The sequence below is a fragment of the Erythrolamprus reginae genome, chromosome 3 (genome assembly GCF_031021105.1).
Source record: "Erythrolamprus reginae isolate rEryReg1 chromosome 3, rEryReg1.hap1, whole genome shotgun sequence".
Classification (NCBI taxonomy): Eukaryota; Metazoa; Chordata; class Lepidosauria; order Squamata; family Dipsadidae; genus Erythrolamprus; species Erythrolamprus reginae.
This window is the reverse complement of record NC_091952.1, coordinates 61,061,812-61,080,255: the sequence shown is the minus strand read 5'-3', so window position 1 is coordinate 61,080,255 and position 18,444 is coordinate 61,061,812. Positions and strand designations below refer to the sequence as shown.

The 18,444-nt window shown below is 36.5% G+C and overlaps 1 protein-coding gene across 1 annotated transcript in view; it reads left to right on the top strand.

Annotated features, from left to right (window-relative positions):
- Window positions 1-18,197, top strand: part of CD34 (CD34 molecule) — a 41,983-nt gene extending 23,786 nt beyond the window's left edge. Inside the window, exons 5-8 of the mRNA XM_070745589.1 lie at window positions 6,908-7,043; window positions 10,592-10,653; window positions 12,470-12,634; window positions 14,321-18,197. Of these exons, the coding sequence (XP_070601690.1) occupies window positions 6,908-7,043; window positions 10,592-10,653; window positions 12,470-12,634; window positions 14,321-14,512 (555 nt within the window). The 3' untranslated portion in view covers window positions 14,513-18,197. The remainder of the gene's footprint in view (window positions 1-6,907; window positions 7,044-10,591; window positions 10,654-12,469; window positions 12,635-14,320) is intronic.
- Window positions 18,198-18,444: the final 247 nt, after the last annotated feature.

Sequence of the window (18,444 nt, the reverse complement as noted above, 5' to 3'; positions counted from 1 at the left end):
TGGTGCAGAAGATCTAAAATGGAAAAGTAAAAAGTGATGGTTATCCTCCACCCATCTTTAAAACAATATATATTATTTGTTTCTATTCAGTGCAAAACTGCATATCTTTCAAATATTCATCATGAGCCATTTGGTTCCAGATTTTGACAATGTTTTCGCCCTAAAATTTCATGTATTCCAGTTGTTAAGTTTATAAGTTGTCCAACAAACTCCATCCAGCATCGTATTTACACACTAAGCAATTTTTCCATTACAGCATCCATAGTAATGGATAAAGCAGGGCTATAAAGCAGAGCTCCCCAAACTTGGCAAATTTAAGACTTGAGAACTTCAACTGCCAGAATTCTCAAGCCAGCTCTGCTAAGAATTCTGGGAGCTGAAGTCCACAAGTCTTAAAGTTGCCAAGTTGGAAGAGCTCTGGCATAAAGCTTCTCTACTACGTATATAAGAGGGAAACAGAAAGAGAGTAATGGCTCATTTGAGCCCAATAGCTGAAAAGCATAAATATCTGGACAAAGGAAAAGGAGGGTAGGTGCTGAAATGAGCACTGTGAGATTGTGAAACAATCCATCCATTGCATACTTCTATGTGGCATTGCGAAGCAAGTATGTTTTTGCATGGCCATGTTAGGATGCCAATTTCTTAATTTTGGCATCATTGCACTTAGTTCTTAGCATCTATCTTAGAGGGTAAACTGGGGTAATAATTCACAGCATCTTGTTTCTATAACAAGGAAAATTAACATGAATTGGAAGGGAGATTGTAAAGATTTGTGAAACTGATTAGATATTGACTAGAAAGTATTAAATCCAGTTGGTTGAGAAACATTATGAGTTCAAGCAGTAGAATGCTGGGATAAAGCAAGAGTTCCAGAAAAGGGAGAATGGCTTCTCTGCAAGTGCCACAAAATTTCTGTCTTGTAATGAAAGTTTTGCTATTTGAACTGCACTATAGTTAAACCAATAAACAATTTTATTGAGCATGCACTGCACTGCAGAGGCAGATAAAATACCATGTTGAAATGTTCTTTAATAGTAGTAAATAAAAGTTTGTGCTAAAGTAATATTTAGAAAGATCTAAAATGTGGTAGAATGTATGAAAATTATTTAAACTGAAAGCTTTTCAAGAATTAGGTTTACCATCTGCTATCTTAAACTCTTACAGAAGTTCACTTTTATAGCATAGGCGCCACCTGGTGGGTGATATTTAAGCAAAAAAATAACACACACTTGTGTTAATATTTATTTAGCATTGTGATAACAAAATGCTGGTTAGCTACATTAATTTAGCTCCATTCATTTACACTGTATTGGGGATCAGTATTAGGGAAGTTTTATCAGATGGATCGTTATTATTTTAGTTACTGTATATGATTAAGAACCACGATTACTCCTCTGCAGAATTGACATAATTTATACTGTATGTTTCTGCAAATGTGTGAAATTAGGCATTTTATAGAATAGCAATAGCATTTAGACTTATTTACTGCTTCATAGTGCTTTTAAGCAGTATACAGAATTAGCATATTTCCCCCATCAATCCGGGTCTTCATTTTGCCAAACTCGGAAGCATGGAAGGCTGAGTCAACCTTGAGCCGGTGGTGAGATTTGAACTTCAGCTAGCAGTTAGCTTAAGTAGCATGCAATGCTGCACTCTAATCACTGTGCCATCACAGATCAGAATGCCCTAAGAAATGTATAGAATACCAAAAATGAGACTTCAAAATATGAAATGCTGTCACACATTCCTATGCTATGCCAAAAGGAAAAATGGCAAACTATAAAATACTCCCCTTAAAATGCCATTCTTGCTTTCCTTGTTGCAACAAGTAGCTCAATACTGGTCTTTTGACATACTTTTTTCTGTAAGAAAGTCCTGTACTTTATTTTGAATTTCTTCTTTCATTTTCATATACCATATGTTAGTCCTAATCATAACTCTTTTCATGATTCTCTTTTCATGTTTTGCCTAAATAGCTTTTGGCATTCTGCATAATCCCTTAACCCCCAACATTTTACCCTTAGACTGTCCACAGTTGAACTCTCCAGATTCCTAAGAGGCCAGTAAGGGGCGTGCATAAGTGCACTAGAGTGCCTTCCAACCCCTGTCCTATTGTCTCTCCTATATCCCATATATCTTCTCTTCTATCCCTATATCTTTCTTCTATTCTCTCATTGATTATTTTATCCTATACTCTCTCTTCTATTCTTTCTCTAATTCTATTTCCTCGAAGGTGTCCTCTATTACCTTCATTGTGTATTATTGTGAATTGAACAAAATAAATAAATAAATAAAATAAAATAAATTAATATTAAAATAATACAAACATTCCATACTTTGCCTAAAAAGTCATCCACTCTATAGATTTCCTAGGCATTCTACACCAATGCCGTTTTTTCACACATTGCCAGTAATGTATATATTGAAATTATTGATTGGAAAGCATGGAACCTGAATTTCTGATACATCTAGAAGACATCAAATTAGGAAAGCTGCCTAAATGAATCAGGATGTCAATCTTGTACAGAAATAGCCATTTGACTGAAGTTCTTTGTCATCACAACTTTTCATAAAGGCTTGTAAGCAGCGGTGGGTTTCTCCTGGTTTGCATCAGTTCTATAGAACCAGTAGCAAAATGCTGATGACATCACGTAGATATCACAGAACTGGTTCGGTCGGTGCTGGTCCATGGAGGCCATCATCTTTTTTTTTGGGGGGGGGGGGGGAGATTTTTTGCTGATTTTTTTTCTTCTGTGCATGCACAGAAACCGAGTTTCCACCACTGCACATAGACTGCACATCTTGTTTTTTTGCTTTGGGGGGGGCACCCATGAGGTATGGCCACATGGCGTGGGAGGAAGCAAATTTGCAGCAAGATAAGTTAGAACCCACCACTGCTTATAAGCCTTAGAAATCACGTTAGCATATTCCCAATGCTAAAACTGAGTAATATTGTTCAATAACAATTCAATAACAATAATAATTATGATATTAGTAATGGTTTGTAGATTTTTCTAAACTATAGTGCTGTACTGGCTAATAAGGCAGTATGTAGCATTCAAACAAAAATATTTAATAAGCAAAAAATTGTTATTAACTAACTAATGAATTGTGAACATTAATTTGTCAATATGGAGCACTATAATATATTCTATAAAAGGAAGTCACAAACCAGTATTTGATTTCCATCAGAAACATTGTTTTTATTCACTGGTATATGGACAGAGATGTTTTCCCCCATTAACAGGAATTTTTAATGGATGACTAATAACCCAGGTCACAATATTTCCTTTAATTGTAATGACCATGCATGCTATTGGAAGAAACTTGGATGATGATGATATCATAATGGTATGATGAACATGAATCTATTATAAAATTCATATTTAAATTATATATATAATAGATTGCATATATACGAGAATGAAATCTGAAACCATTTCAAGCAAAAGAAGTTGCATGAGTGAATATTCCATATATAAACTTAAATGTCACCTTTTAATTTATTGTTTTATAGTAATCATTATTACTCAAATCTAGTACCTAAATATTTCATCAGCTTCCACCAATGGCAGCTGATACATATTGGTGGAAGGTGATGATGTGCACCTATGTTTCTTGGTTCTGCAGAAACTGAAAAGATACTATAATGTATTGTTGTCCTGAACATACATACAATTTGCAGCTTACTCTCGTGGCTAATTTTTACTGGAAACTGGGATCAGGCCTTCTTTCTTCGTCTTATGCATTATTTTTAAGACTGATTGCTGCGTCTGAGCCACAAATAGATAGAATGAACCTTTTCACTTGTTTGTCTTTCTGGCAGTCTTTTTCCAGTAAACTGGTCCAATTCACTAGAAAGGAAACTCTGACATCCTTTCAAAAATTCTTTCCACAAAAAAAGAAAAAAAAACCATGAGTGTTTTTCCTCAGTATCCCAAACTAATATTTGTGGGAATGGTTTTTGTTAGGTTTTATTTGCATTCTTCCATTTCCCTTGCATAATGCATTCTGTGATTGTTTACATTTTTATTTCAATGATGTAGCTTTTGTTTATTCCATTGGGGCACATTATATCACCATTTGAGATTTTTCTAAAGCCAATTAAACCATCTGAAGGTATGAATTGATATCCCAGATCTTAAATGGATCGATATAAAATCGTACACTATCTACCCATGAATCTCCCCAGCCAGTAAGAAGTTATATATAGTGATATCTTGTTTTATGAACTTAATTGGTTCCGGGATGAGGTTCGTAAGGTGAAAAGTTTGTAAGATGAAACAATGTTTCCCATAGGAATCAATGGAAAAGCAATTAATGCGTGCAAGCCCCAAATTCACCCCTTTTGCCAGCCGAAGCACCTGTTTTTGCGCTGCTGGGATTCCCCTGAGGCTCCCCTCCATGGGAAACCCCACCTCCAGACTTCTGTGTTTTTGCGATGCTGCAGGGGAATCCCATCAGGGGAATCCCAGCATCGCAAAAATGGGCGCTTTGCTGGCAACAGAAGTCTGGAGACAGGGTTTCCCAATGGGGGGAGCCTTCGCCTGGCAACGGAGGTTCTGAGGTGGGGCATCCCAGTGGCGGTGGTGGGTATGTAAGGTGAAAATAGTTCAGAAGAAGAGGCAAAAAATCTTAAACCCCGGGTTCGTATCTCGAACAGTTCATATGACGAGGTGTTTGTAAGACGAGGTATCACTGTACAAGGAATTCTCATTGGGTGACTGGCTCAGACAGTTATGACAATGATGAAAACATAACTTGACAAACAATCCATGTTGTTAGGATTTTTGCAGATCTGTAAAGAAAAGAAAAGCTGAAGTAAGACTTAAGGATATTTGCATTTTCACTTAGCAACTGCTTTGCTTAATAATTGAGCTACTTGTGTCCAATTGTGATAGCTAAACAAGGATTATATGTAACTCAAAGTAGACTGGGATGAAAGATTTATCCCTGATAGCTATTTAGATGGATGGACAGACAGATATTTATATTTTTATTTTACTTAAGGGAATAACTGATTATTTGGTTTTACTTAAGAGGAAGTACTGATGATTACAGATTGTTTATTCGTAGCATTCAACTGGGATCTAACTTACCTTGCCACTGGTTCACTTACTCCCACGATTCGTGGGTGCACGCATGCGCAGTGCCAAAAACCAAGCTTCTGCACATATGCAGAAGCAACAAACAAAATAGTACCAACTATGGCACTGCAATTAGAGCCAGTTTTAGGGCATGGCCAACCAGTGATCATTTCCAGTTTGGCAAACGGGGGGAAATTCCCACTACTAGTTCTATAGAACCAGTCCAAACCAGGAGCAACCCACCTGTGGTAATAATACTACCTGTGAATTTAAAGCAGGGCAGAATTTCAGGAAGATTAAGATCTTTCCATATAGACACAACATGAAAAAAAGGTATTTTGTTCCCTTGTTGCCCCAACAGTAAAATTTTGTTTGTATATGTTTGCTGTAGAACATGGATTGCATATATCCTACTCTGAGGGGAGGAGGAAAGATTTTAGCAGCTGTCTAATTGCCTTTCCCATAAGGGGGTATAGGGGGAATTTACCAGGAGTGTTTTTTCTCTTCAGCTCTCAAGCATATACAGCCCATCTTATAACTTTCTTTTACCTGCTTCTCTTTCTAGGGCAAATTTGACATCATTCTAGTTAGTTTTTATATAATTATTGTGCTTGTGAACAGAATCTCATCCTCCCCAAGTTCCACAACAGTTTGTAGAAGAAATTAGAAACAGTTTAGAAAAAAATTAAAGAAGAAAGTTTTATTACTTGAATATACTGTATACTGGATATGAAATAGTCAACAACCAGAGTCAGGAAGACTCAATATTTTTTCCAACACATTGAACCAGCCTATATTTCTAAATTGCTTTAGATTATTATTTTAGCTCTAGCTCTTCTGAGTCTGACCTTGACCTATGCCTTTCCTTTGATGTCCAAATTGACCAAGTGGAGGGGGAGAAAAATAACTACAGCCTCACACTTTTCTTCCTGTCTCCTTCACAACTGTTTGGGAAAGGCGACATTTTATTTTAATCTTTATGTGGGAAGATTTTATCCTTGCAAAATGTGCCATGAAAGAACCATTTGAAATACTCAAGGCATTTCTGAAACAGGAAGGCCAAGTCTGTGCTTGTTATTTCCCTCATCTCCTGCCTGGTAACAGTGAAAAAGGACACGGTGCTCATATCTTCGAAACATTAAGAGTGCCTTGGCTCATTTAGGACATAGTTGCATAATGAATTGTTATAATGACATTGCTTATTTAATCAGCAACTAAAGATTCTATTTAATTAGTAATCAGTATCAACAGAAATGTGTTGACAAATATTTCATTATATATTCTCTCTATTTTGATTTATTATAATGTTTTAATAACTGGACATGTAGTCCTTTTCATCCACTACACTTCAGTGGAGCAAATTAAGAATCCCAAGCATATATCTAAAACATGCTCTAAACTCTGACTTAATTACTGTAGCTCTGCTTTCACATGCTTTAATTCACACAATCGGTCCCATTTTTAGAAATGTACACATTAATTTAGTATAAAGAATATTACATTGCATGTACTTTTGATGGTCATAGTAGGAAATAGGGATTCCATAAATGGAATTGCTGTGCTTTCTTGGAAAATTGTTCTTAATGTTTATGGTTTATCTTAATGTTTATGGTTTATCTTAACCTTTGTAGATTTTGAGCCAAGAAATCCACAAATAGATGCTAGTGGGGAATAGACTTTAGCTCATGGGAATATTGGTATGTTTATAGAAGCCAGTGATAATTAATATGCCACTTGATGTTGAATAAATGTAAAGAAAAACAAATGATGAAAAATGTTTTCAACAGTAATTCTGTTTTGTCTTCTTCTTTTTTTTTTAGGAGAGCTTTAAAAAAAACAAAGGGGAGGGACTGAGCAAATTGGTTTGTAAAAAAAAAGAAGTGCCGTGTCTTATTGAACTGGCCATCTCCGATAAGAATCACCACTGCATGTTGTTGCTTGCAGTTAACAATACAGGTTAGTTGAACTGATTTATTATAGCTTGTAATCAAACTGGATAGAAGCCATAAGTGACTTGCTAAGATTGACTGTATTTCACATGTTGCGTGAAACTATTATTTTACCTTTGGCTGATTCAACAAATCTTATATACAGTATAATACATTTAGCCCCAATCCAGCAATTATGGGTTTGCAAGATAAGTAAACCCGATGTTTTTGCTATCTTCTTCATCCCTAGATTGAGGTGTGGGAATGCAGAAAGTATTTGAAAAACCAACCATTTCAAAATATATTAGGTGTCCTCAGTTACGTGTTAACTTCTATTCAACACTAAATTAAGGTCAGGAAGTGTTAAGGAACTCATTTTAGTTTACTGCCCAGTTAGTTTACAGCCATGGAATTTCCTTATGGTCTCATATCTAAGTGATAACCAGTCTATCCCAGATTAGCTTTTTCAAAATCAGCTAAATGTTGTGGCCAGCAGCAAGTAAAAACTATAAACTCTCCCACCTCCCTGCCATTATTAAATTCAGAACAATAGATGGTATATGTTACAACAACATTCAAATGCTAATAGGAAAATCTGACTGGATTCACAGATTACATGGGCCATAATGTTATTTGGTTTTATTTTATTATTTTATTTAATAATGCATTTATTAAATTTGTGTAAACATATTCAGTTTTATTTGTAAACCGTATACTTATTTATTTTTATTATCCTTGAATTTTGTCCATTCCCATGGCAGCTGAACAGAGGTAAACAGATAAATCCTTCTCAAATCCTTAAATACATATAATTATTTTCTAGAAGCACACATAAAGTGTGTTTCATATTTCAATTAAAAAAAAACTTTTTCAAGTGCAAGACAAAATGAGTTTATTTTCAAAGTTTTCTTAGAGCCTAAGAATGATGTAATATTTCCACTGGAATGAAGTTTCAAAGAATGCTTGCCTCTAGGGCCATGATCAGGGGTGGGCAGCAGGCAGGACTGGGTGGAACACAGTTCCACCGGCGGAAATGAAGTTGCGTGCACAGCTCCAGCTAATTGGCGGCTGTTACTTCCTGGATTACTGGTCTCGGCTCAGCTCTCCTTTTTACCCTGCTTCTGCGATCCTTGCTTTTTTCCACTTTCTTTCCTACCGGCTTCAGATGAGCTTCCCTCTCTCCTGCCCAGCTCCCCTCCAGCCTCCCGCGGCCACCTCCCACCTGAGGTGCAATCAGAAGGCATGGCTGGAAGCGGCACTGGAAGCATTTATGCTTCTGGCAGCACCAATGCGCCTAGCTACCCAGCCTGAGGCAGGGGAGGCGACCCAGGAAGGACAGCATGGGAAACACAAAGCAAATTGTCACCCCAGCGAGCAACACCAGTAAGGTTGTAAGGCGACGATTTAATAGTTCACTTGAATGATTATGATCGTTCAAGCCACTCCCACCTGGCCAAATGGCTGGCAAGCCACTCCTACCCAGTCACATGACCATTAAGTCACACCTACAAAATAAGCCACACCCACATTGTGGCAGTACAAATTTTGGCTGCCCATTACTTGCCGTGATAGTGAAACTATGGCATGCGTGCCAGACATGGTACGCAGAGCCCTCTCTGTGGGCATGTACACTGTTGCCATTTATTCTTCTGCTTTTGGTGTATGCATGCCAGCCAGCTGGAATTCACATGTGGCAGAGCACCAGAAATCCAAAGACCAGCTGGCCAGTATGCATGCATGTGCCGGTCACCTGGTCTTCGGGTTTCTGGTGTTTCAGCACACATATGCATGCTGGCCAGCTTGTCTTTGCGCACCACATGTGCATGCATGCACCAGATACCGGAAGTCCAGGTGGCATACAGAGCCCTTCCTGTGAGCATACCTGCCTTCACCAATTGATCTTCTAGTTTCCAGAGCATGCATGTGCACCAGCCAGCTGGTCTTTGGTTTTCCAGTGCTATGGTGGCGTGTGTGTGCGTGTTCTGGTTTGCGCACTCAGTGCCGAAAAGGTTCACCATCACCGGTCTAGGGCCACATCAGGTATAATCTTGGAGAAATAAAATGTGGAAGAGCTGAATTTATTTATTTATGAGCTACAGTGACACAGTGATTAGAATGCAGTATTTGCATGCTAACTCTGCCCACTGTCAGGAGTTAAATCCTGACCAGCTCAAGATTGGCTCAGTCTATCATCTTTCCAAGGTCAGTAAAATGAGGACCCAGATTATTGGGGGCAATATGTTTACATTGTGAACTACCCAGATAGTGCTATAAAGCACTATGGAGCAGTACTATAAATCTAAGTCTATTGCAATTGCTATACTATTTCATTTGTTTGGACAACCGAATGAATTAAGAAGAAGTTGGCCAGATAACAGGATCAGATCTGTATAGGTTTAAATGTGGCAACCACCACCTTAAACCACACCCAGAATTCAGTTGGAAATCAAGGCAACTCCCATTAATACTGCAGCTACTTCATTCTGCAGAAGCCACAGGTTTTTCAAGAGTCATCCCATGTTGAGCATTCTGCAATAATGGCCACGCCCACCCCACCTCCATAAATTAGGAAAATGTTATGAAACATCACATGACAACAACATGATGCCATGAGTTTGACACCCATGATCTAATAGAAGTGACTAGAGCTTTAGTGCCTATGAGGAAGTCCTCCAAATCCAGGAAGAAATAGTTGTAATTGTACAAAAATGTTTTATCTGGTATTCAAACAGGAGAGTTCTGAAGTTAAAAACAATTTTTGAACAAAGAAATACAACCTGTTTAGAGTTTTAAGAAATGGATTTTCCCTGCAATCGTTAGATTTGCAAATCCAAAGCCACTCCTTATTGGAGGCATTCAATTAAAGTATGTTCCTCATCCAGATCCAAACAATCTCCATGGAGTCAGTTAACACTTCTACCGCATATCTACTCATGGCTATGGTACATACTATGTATCAATAGCATATGATGATGCTATGTTTATCACTCTAGTCCAGTGATGGCAAACCTTTGGCACAGGTGCCACAGGTGCCACAGGTAGCATGTGGAGCCATATCTGCTGGCATTCGAGCTGTTGCCCTAGCTCAGCTCCAACGTGCATGTGTGTGCTGGCCAGTTGATCTTTGGCTCGCACAGAGGTTTTGGGGAGGCATTTTTGGCTCCCAGAGAGACTCTGGAGGGAGGCTCCAGGGAAGCCTTTGGAGCCTAGGTTGGGCGAAACATGAGCCAACTGGGCCGACCAGAAGTTGGGAAACAAGCCATTTCTGGCCTCCAGAGGGCCTCCGGGGGGTGGGGAAAGATGTTTTCACTGTCCTTAGGCATTAAATTATGGGTGTGGGCATTCACGCATGTGTGACAGGGCATGCACAAACTCTTTCGGCACCCAAGGGAAAAAAGATTTGCCATCACTGCTCTAGTCAATTGTGACTTATTTAATCAACCACAAGTTATATAAGCCAGATATAACTTTGAATAAAACCTGTGCAAGTGATAATGTAAACATTGTTAAGGCTGCTTTACTTGATAAATAATTCCAATGTTGTGTGAAAGTAAATTTAAGTTTTCTCTGCTTTAGAAAATATAGGTGCAGAAGCATTGTGTGGTTTTCTGGATGACAAGCAACCAGATTTGAAAGCGGTAATGTATTCATGCTTTTATATATAGGAGTTGGGTGAGACAGGAAAAAAAAATTAAAAGCTAAAATATTACAAAATCTGTATAGTATTCTATATGATTAAAATCATGTAGATGAGCAGTGAAATTTTTCACAAAGAATTTGGAATGAAATATCTATAATTTAATAATAAAATGATTGTAACAAGCAATTAACTGTGGGAATTTCCCAAACAATTTCCAACTTGCTATTTTTAGAAAACACAATGAAACACTTTTAAGCAATAAGCAATATGCATTTTCTAAGTATTATCAACTTAAAATGTCAACCAAAAGTTCCATTGGGCAGAAAAGGCTTCTGGGCATCTACAGTATCCTCCTCCCTGTAAAGAAACCACTTTTAGCTATCAGAATCGCCAGAGAATATTTCAGAAGACAAAGTGAAACTGTTTTCATGGAGTTGTTTCATTCAATAAAGGCGTAAACAGCTGTCAAGATGTGCCATGTTCTATTACATAGTGCAAAAGAAATTCCAAGAATTTCCAAAAATCGCATCCTTTGTGTTGTAATATAACATACAAAACATATGAAGTATGCAGGACTTCTCGCTTTCCAAAATATTTTCCCAAACATGCGTAATATCTTGAAGCTGTGTAATTCAATTTCCAGAAGATTCAGCAACTCACACTTTCACACTGAATCTTCAGACTGAATTCTTGAATCGTTTGAAAGAATCACAGTGAATGAAGTGCTTTGAATTACTTTGGATTAAGAGATTTGATGGGGTTTTCTTTTATATTGCTGCAATTTTCCTCCCAAAATGGACAATACACTTCCACCTATTGTGCCTCACTTTTGAATTAGAATTAGAATTTATTTATGTAGGTTTACGTGAGTATAAAATTTATTGCACTGGTGGATGGTTGTTTACACTGGTTTGCTCTTTCTTATATAATCCTCTTCCTTTTCCTCAAACCACATCCTTTTATTATTGTATTTCCTTTACTCCCAATGTACTTGTCTAGCCTGAAATATGGCACATGTGCCCAATCTGTCTGTAGTTTATGGCTGTAAGTCCTCTCCTTTTGTGCCTGATCATTTTCTGCATTCCCTTCAAATGTGTTTTTTTTTGCTAATTATCTATCTCTGTCTTACTTTATACACTGTAAGTCTACCTCAGACCTAATGTCATACCATGATATAAAGAATTAGTCTGTATTATATGCAACAAGTTATTGCTTACACTAGCACATGTGAAATATTTAATAGCAATAATGTACAAATTTCTTGGGATGTTTTTAAGCGGCTGCCCAAGTATCACATAACCCATCATTCCCAGAGGAGGCTAAGTCTGCCTCTTCCACTCTTCCAGGAAGCTATCAGCTCAGAAAGGTAAATGACCAACTATTATAGAACCTTCAATCTTTAGTAAGAACTTATTTTTAAACTGCTTTTTAAAGGCTTTGTTTTTAAGATTTAATAGGGCATTTTGTCAGCCCCACTTCCCCATAAAGTGGATATTTTAACTCACTAAACAATTTGGAGCTGTTATGTTGTCTTTTCCTAATGCCTGCAATGTCTTGTTTAAACAAGATGTGAGAATATTTCAAAGTCAAAGACTTCAAGGTATCTGACATAGGAGGTAGCTGTATTAGACTAGGGTACAAAAACTTCAGAGGGAGCACCTTTTCTGTGTAATACATTTTATTAAAAGACATAAGCTGTATGGGGTAGGACATGATGAATGACCTTTAAAAGTCTATCCTTTCTGCTGTTTGTTTTCTGACAGGTGTTTTTATGCTTCCTTCCTTCAATTCTATTTTGTTGTTTTTCCTTTTAGCTTGGGATAAAATCCCACAAGCAAGAACGCATTGAGATTCACCAGGTCCATTCTCGGGGGACCCTTATTGCCTTGGTCACCACCGGCCTGCTGTTGGGATTTTTGGGATTGGCTGGATATTATTTTATGAGACGACGAAGCTGGAGTCCCATGGGAGAAAGGCTGGTTAGTGCTTATAGTTGGTAGAACAAGTAGAACGCTCAAGGCATGTAACAGAATTTGCAGAGAAAAATGACGGGATTGCTATTCTTCCATTACTATAAAGTGCTGCACTCATTTCTATAAAATACTCTACAATTTCATGTTATGCTTACTTTTTTCAACAGTAAGATTAAACAATTTACAAACACCATCTAATAGGAATCCCCGGAGAGGGGCGGAATATAAATACAAATAAATAAATAAATTATAATTTTCCCAATATCCTGCTGCTTTAAATTCAGATTGAATTTTCTTCTATTACTTCTGCTGCACTAAAACCTTTCCCTATGATTTTACCACCAAATGATGAAATAAGGAATTGAAATAAAAGGGGGAAAATTCTTAATTCACTTGTTAGTTTCAATTTCTGTTTCTTCTATCTCTAGGCTTGCTGGCAAGCTTTTGATTTTAACTATGTCAGCTAAATATATAACTGCAACTGTAATCAATTTTTTTTTAATATTGGAGATGTAAAAACATTATTCCCAAAGCAAGAAGATAAAATGAAGTAAAAAAAAATGGGAAAGATCACTTAATTCACTTACCTGATACTTTTACGTTAATAATATTCATGAGGTTTCAGTCAATGTAAGTTGACTGCACATATAAGTTCCCAGGAAAATCTTTTGTTGAGATAATATAGGAATATTGGAATACAAATAGTTGGAGCCATTGAGATAATGAACTCTAATGATTTTGCAAAATTTGTGGGGCATGACTTTTTTCTTGTTGGTTTTTAAGAGTTTCTCTTTAAGAAAAATACCTTTCTCTTTAAATAAGCACTTTCATACAATGAATTTCTGTAAGTCACCTTCATTAACGCAGAATGCAAACTTAGAGCTCGGTAGAGTTTCATAGACAATTTTCAAAAGATATTTTAGAACATTTTGGAGAAGCACCTGCAACACCTTACAGAAGCTGTTCTTTTCCCAGACCTGAATCCAAAGCAGTATAGTACCATTTAGTAGTATAAACTCTTGACAAAATCAATGTCAATGTCAACACAATGATAGCTAATGGATGGCCTGTCATTCAATATATTTTCTTATTGACCTAAACATTATGTAGACTACATTAGCTTTTAGAAATTAGACTATCATGCTATTACTGCAAATTAGTATTATTATTGTCAATCTCTACAATCAAGAATATAGATGCAGGTGAGTTTGTGCATGAATCATATCATGGGGCAAAGAGTCAGAGCAAGACCTCTTACAATCCATGGGGATATTTCCTAGCTTATTGCTAAAACATCTCTCCTTGAGCAAAACAATTCTAGATTAATTTCCTGGTGCTTCCAGTTTAAAAAAATCTGGAAGTAAGCTATGAATAATTTTTCTGCTCCAAATCCTAGATTCCAGGCTAGACATTAAAGAAGCTTCATTCAGATTCTCAGTATTTGTTCCAACCTCTCATTTTATTGACAAGTTTATATTCAAACTATTTGTATTATTATCATTGATCACATAGCAATACAGAACAAAGCCTCCCTGTTCACTCCATCAACAATATTATCTTAATATACTTTTCTAAATCCCTGAAAGGATATTTATTTTATTTTCTATATAGAATCTAAATCATTTTGTTGACCTTTGAACAGCTTTGTCTAACTCTGAATTTTCTTATTATTTATACCTCTAATCCCTTTAGGGTGAAGATCCTTATTACATTGAAAATGATAGCCACGGCAACGCTGAGATCCCTGTAGCCTCTCAAGAACAGCCTGACCTGCAGGATAAACCAAATCTCAATGGACGGACTCGGGAAAATGGAACTGGCCAACCATCCTCAAAAAATGGACACCAAACGAAGCCTCAGGTTGTGGCTGACACAGAATTGTGAAAATGCTGAGACCTTCTTAATGCAGCTGGAAAAGCTCAACTGCACTTGCAAAGAGGAGCTAGGAGTAAAAATTCCTAAATGAATTATATCATTTTTTTAAAAAAAGTGTTAACATGTTAACATTAATTTTTCAGGGCTGACGCAGCATTTGTGTATGGCAATTGTAAAATTAGCAAACTGCTTCAAATGGGATTGGTTATGTCCTTAATAAACATGGAGTTGGGGGGTGTTATTTTATTTTTCTACTTTTAGATGTGATATCCTTCACAATCGTTCATCCAGGGAGATACAAGGCATGTTTCCTAGAAATTAAAGATTTTTCACTTTCTGAGAGTTGTTTAATATCTATCTGATCTGTTTAGAAGAAAGGACATTTTCACTCTTTAAAAATTCAAATTTAATTTAATGTAACAATTATGGCTACAGAATAGTATGTAGCTGAAAGTCCCTAGATTTTGGTAATCACCACTTTTTCTTATACCCAACTAAGACTGTCTTTCCTACCTTTCTGCCTTTAGGCTATGCTGCAACTTGTACGCAACATAAACTGATTGTAACTCTGCAACTCATCAAAAGCCTTTTGAAATATGGTTGAGGTAGTTGTTAAACAACACAAAATAAACTCTTTACCAGATTAATTTGAAAGAACTGAGTACCTTTTCCATTTAAAAGAAATAGGAAAATTGGGAGATTTTCATAACATGAAAATGCACTATAATAGGCAATTGACCTCAATCTCAAATGCTCTATGTTTTTCAAACTTTATTTTCATTTTCCATATACTGTACATAAGAACAAGCAAAGATCTTTTCCCCCTACATAGTACTTTCTAGATGCTTTGGGATTGTTACTAGAACTCATAGCAGATACATTCTTTGAATTCCAAAAGTCGCTATTTTTTTTTAACATTCTGAAATGTTATTCTTAATCCTTACACAGTTGAAATCAAGAGCGGCATTAGTTGTAGTTACATTAAGTGGAATTATATATTTCCAAGCCTAGAATCCTATTTTAACTTCCTGAGTTTGAATACAATGGAGTTTACCTCTAAATAGACATTTATAGGATGTCATAGGGCCTTTGAATCTAGTTTTCAAACAAAACACGTGAGAGTCTATCTGTAAATGTAAATGCAAATATACCGTATATATTCGAGTATAAGTCAAGTTTTTCAGCACCAAAAATGTGCTGAAAAAATCCGACCTCGACTTATACTCGAGTCACTGACAACGCTCAGGCACTGTGATGGCCTGAGCGCTGGCAGGGACTCCAGTTCAGAGCAGATGGCACCCGCGGAGGATTGGCAGGCATTGGCAGTTTGGGTGAGCAAGCTGTGTAGGGGCAGGGCAGGTGCTGCCTCTCCCCAGCTGAAGCAAAGGCAGGCACTCCCGAAGTGCTCGGTGAAAACACTCCTGCAGCCGCTTCGCTGAGAGCACGTCGGGAGCACCTGCCCCACCTCTCCTGCATCCCCTTTGCTGATAGCGCTCAGCGAAAGCATTCTCAACGAAGGGGCCACAGGAGAGGTGGGCCAGGCACTCCTGAAGCGCTCAGCGAAAGTCCTCTCACAGCCCCTTCGCAAATGTGGAATGTATTAATGAAATACTTGATATAGAGATACTTCCTAATGCCTGGGCTGATCATAATCCTCCATTATTGAAATGGAGAGAACTAAGCAGGAGAATGAAACCAAGATGGATGCTGAATCAAGCGATCATTAAAGAAAATGAATTCATTAAAATAATGCAACAAGAACTAGGAAATTTTCTTCAAATTAATAATGATGGTAACACCTCACTTCAGAATACATGGGACAAAATGAAGGCCTACATAAGGGGAATTTACATAGGATATGTCATTAAAAGGACAAATCAAAGGAAAGATAAACTGGATAAATTAACAACAAAGTTACAAAAAATAGAGAAAACTTTACAAGATAAACCAAACAATTGTAAAGTATTAGGAGACTTGAATATTATTAAATATGAAATAAATCTAATAACACAAGAAGAAATTTCTTGGAAACTCATAACTGCTAAACAAAAATACTTTGAATCTGCAAACAAACTGGAGAGATTAGCCCGATTGACGAAAATTAGCCCAACAGAAAGTAGATAAAACAATAGAACATTGTATGACTCAACTGGAAATCTGAAAACAACTATTGCTGACAAAAAATATATAGCATAAACATTTTATGAGAAATTATATGAAGAGGAAGAGATAGATAGGGATATGATTATAGAATTTCTAGGGGGAATAGATATGACAATATTAACAGAAAAAGATAGACATACTTTTATAAGTTACCAATAGCCACTGCATTTTCCACCCTCCACTTATACTCGGGTCAATAAATTTTCCCAGGGTTTTGTGGCAAAAAGTTGGTGCCTCGGCTTATAATCGGGTCAACTTATACTCGAGTATATACGGTAACTATATTTAAGTTGTATGCCTAAACATATCTAAGATCACAATAGCCATGCTTTAATTTAGCCTAAATTTTAGGCTACATTAAATATTCCAACCCTTCTTTCTTCCCCCAAATATTTTTCATTACCTTCCTTTCCATCAGTGCCCATCCTGAAATGTACTGTAATATTTAAGTGTTATTTGAAAATAGAATGTAGAACAAAAATGTGACTAGGCTCTGAAATGAATTGTCTTTTTTATACTAATTATCATGGACATTTTTTGTTTTAATTGGAAATAATTCAAGAATACCTAACATGAATAATACTGACTTATTTACATTTGTCACTGGAAGCATTAGCAAGATATAGGATAATGAACATAAAAATAAGTAGCCCACCAGAGAAAGGAATATATTTCTTCTTTTTAATTCATATTTTCCTAATCTGCTTTTGTCCAGATACGTTGGAACTAGAATTCCTTGCCTAATATTGTCCAAATGCTGGTGCTAGAGAATGAATCAATTATTTAGTAGACAGACTTAATGTTTACATTTTTGTGTTAAACACACAAACGTGATAGTTAATATGATGTAAAAGAAGCATGTATATTGGAATTGTCTCTAGTGTAAACTATACATTCAGTATGTGTAAGTCATTTTCATACTTTTAAAAGGCAGCATATGTATATTTTAATTGTTACTTTTCCAAAACGCCATTTTGATTGTTTTGGGTTTGATGTACTTTATTGAAAAGTTGTAATGGGCAGAAATGATTTGCCTTAAATTTGTCTCTGAGTGTTTGGCAAAGTAAGTTTTCAGCTGAAATACTCCTTTGCGTAGATACAGTAATTAAATAATAGTAGAGACAAAACAGCATCATTAATGATAATGTAAGCAAAAAAATCAAAATACACAGGAATGGCTCATAACTTGTGTTAGGTTCCTTCGCACATTACAGCAAGCTTCTTCCCACATTCTTCATTTTTGAGAACAACATTTTAAAGATGTAATTAGAAGCTGTTCACTCCACTGGAATACCATTTATGGGAAGTAGGGCCTTCTTGGCAAGATAAGGGTCACAAACATTTCTCACATGAATCAGGATTCTTGCTGAAATGTCATGGCATGAGAGAAAGACTAATATTGTAGCAGACTAACTTGGTTGCTTAAACTGCTTAACTTGGGAATACATAGGACAAAGTTTTATATCCATTTTGCTGTTTTTTTCTGTGGAGAAGTAGAGAAATGAATAAATGACTTTATTGCCATGGCAAAGATAGGAAATACAGCCTTTATCCTTTCTTGGTAAGAATATAGGCAGTACTGTATATATAAATTCGTTGCTTTATGTTTATGTACAACAACAAGGTATGTCAAATTTATAGGTGAGATGGAAGTTGGGATCACTCTCCATCTTTCTATTATTTCTCCTGTGGCTCATTATTTTTCCATGTTTTTATTTTCTTTCTCAACTCTTCTCATCTTCTTTCCTCCCTTCTAGTATACCCAGAACACCATCAAC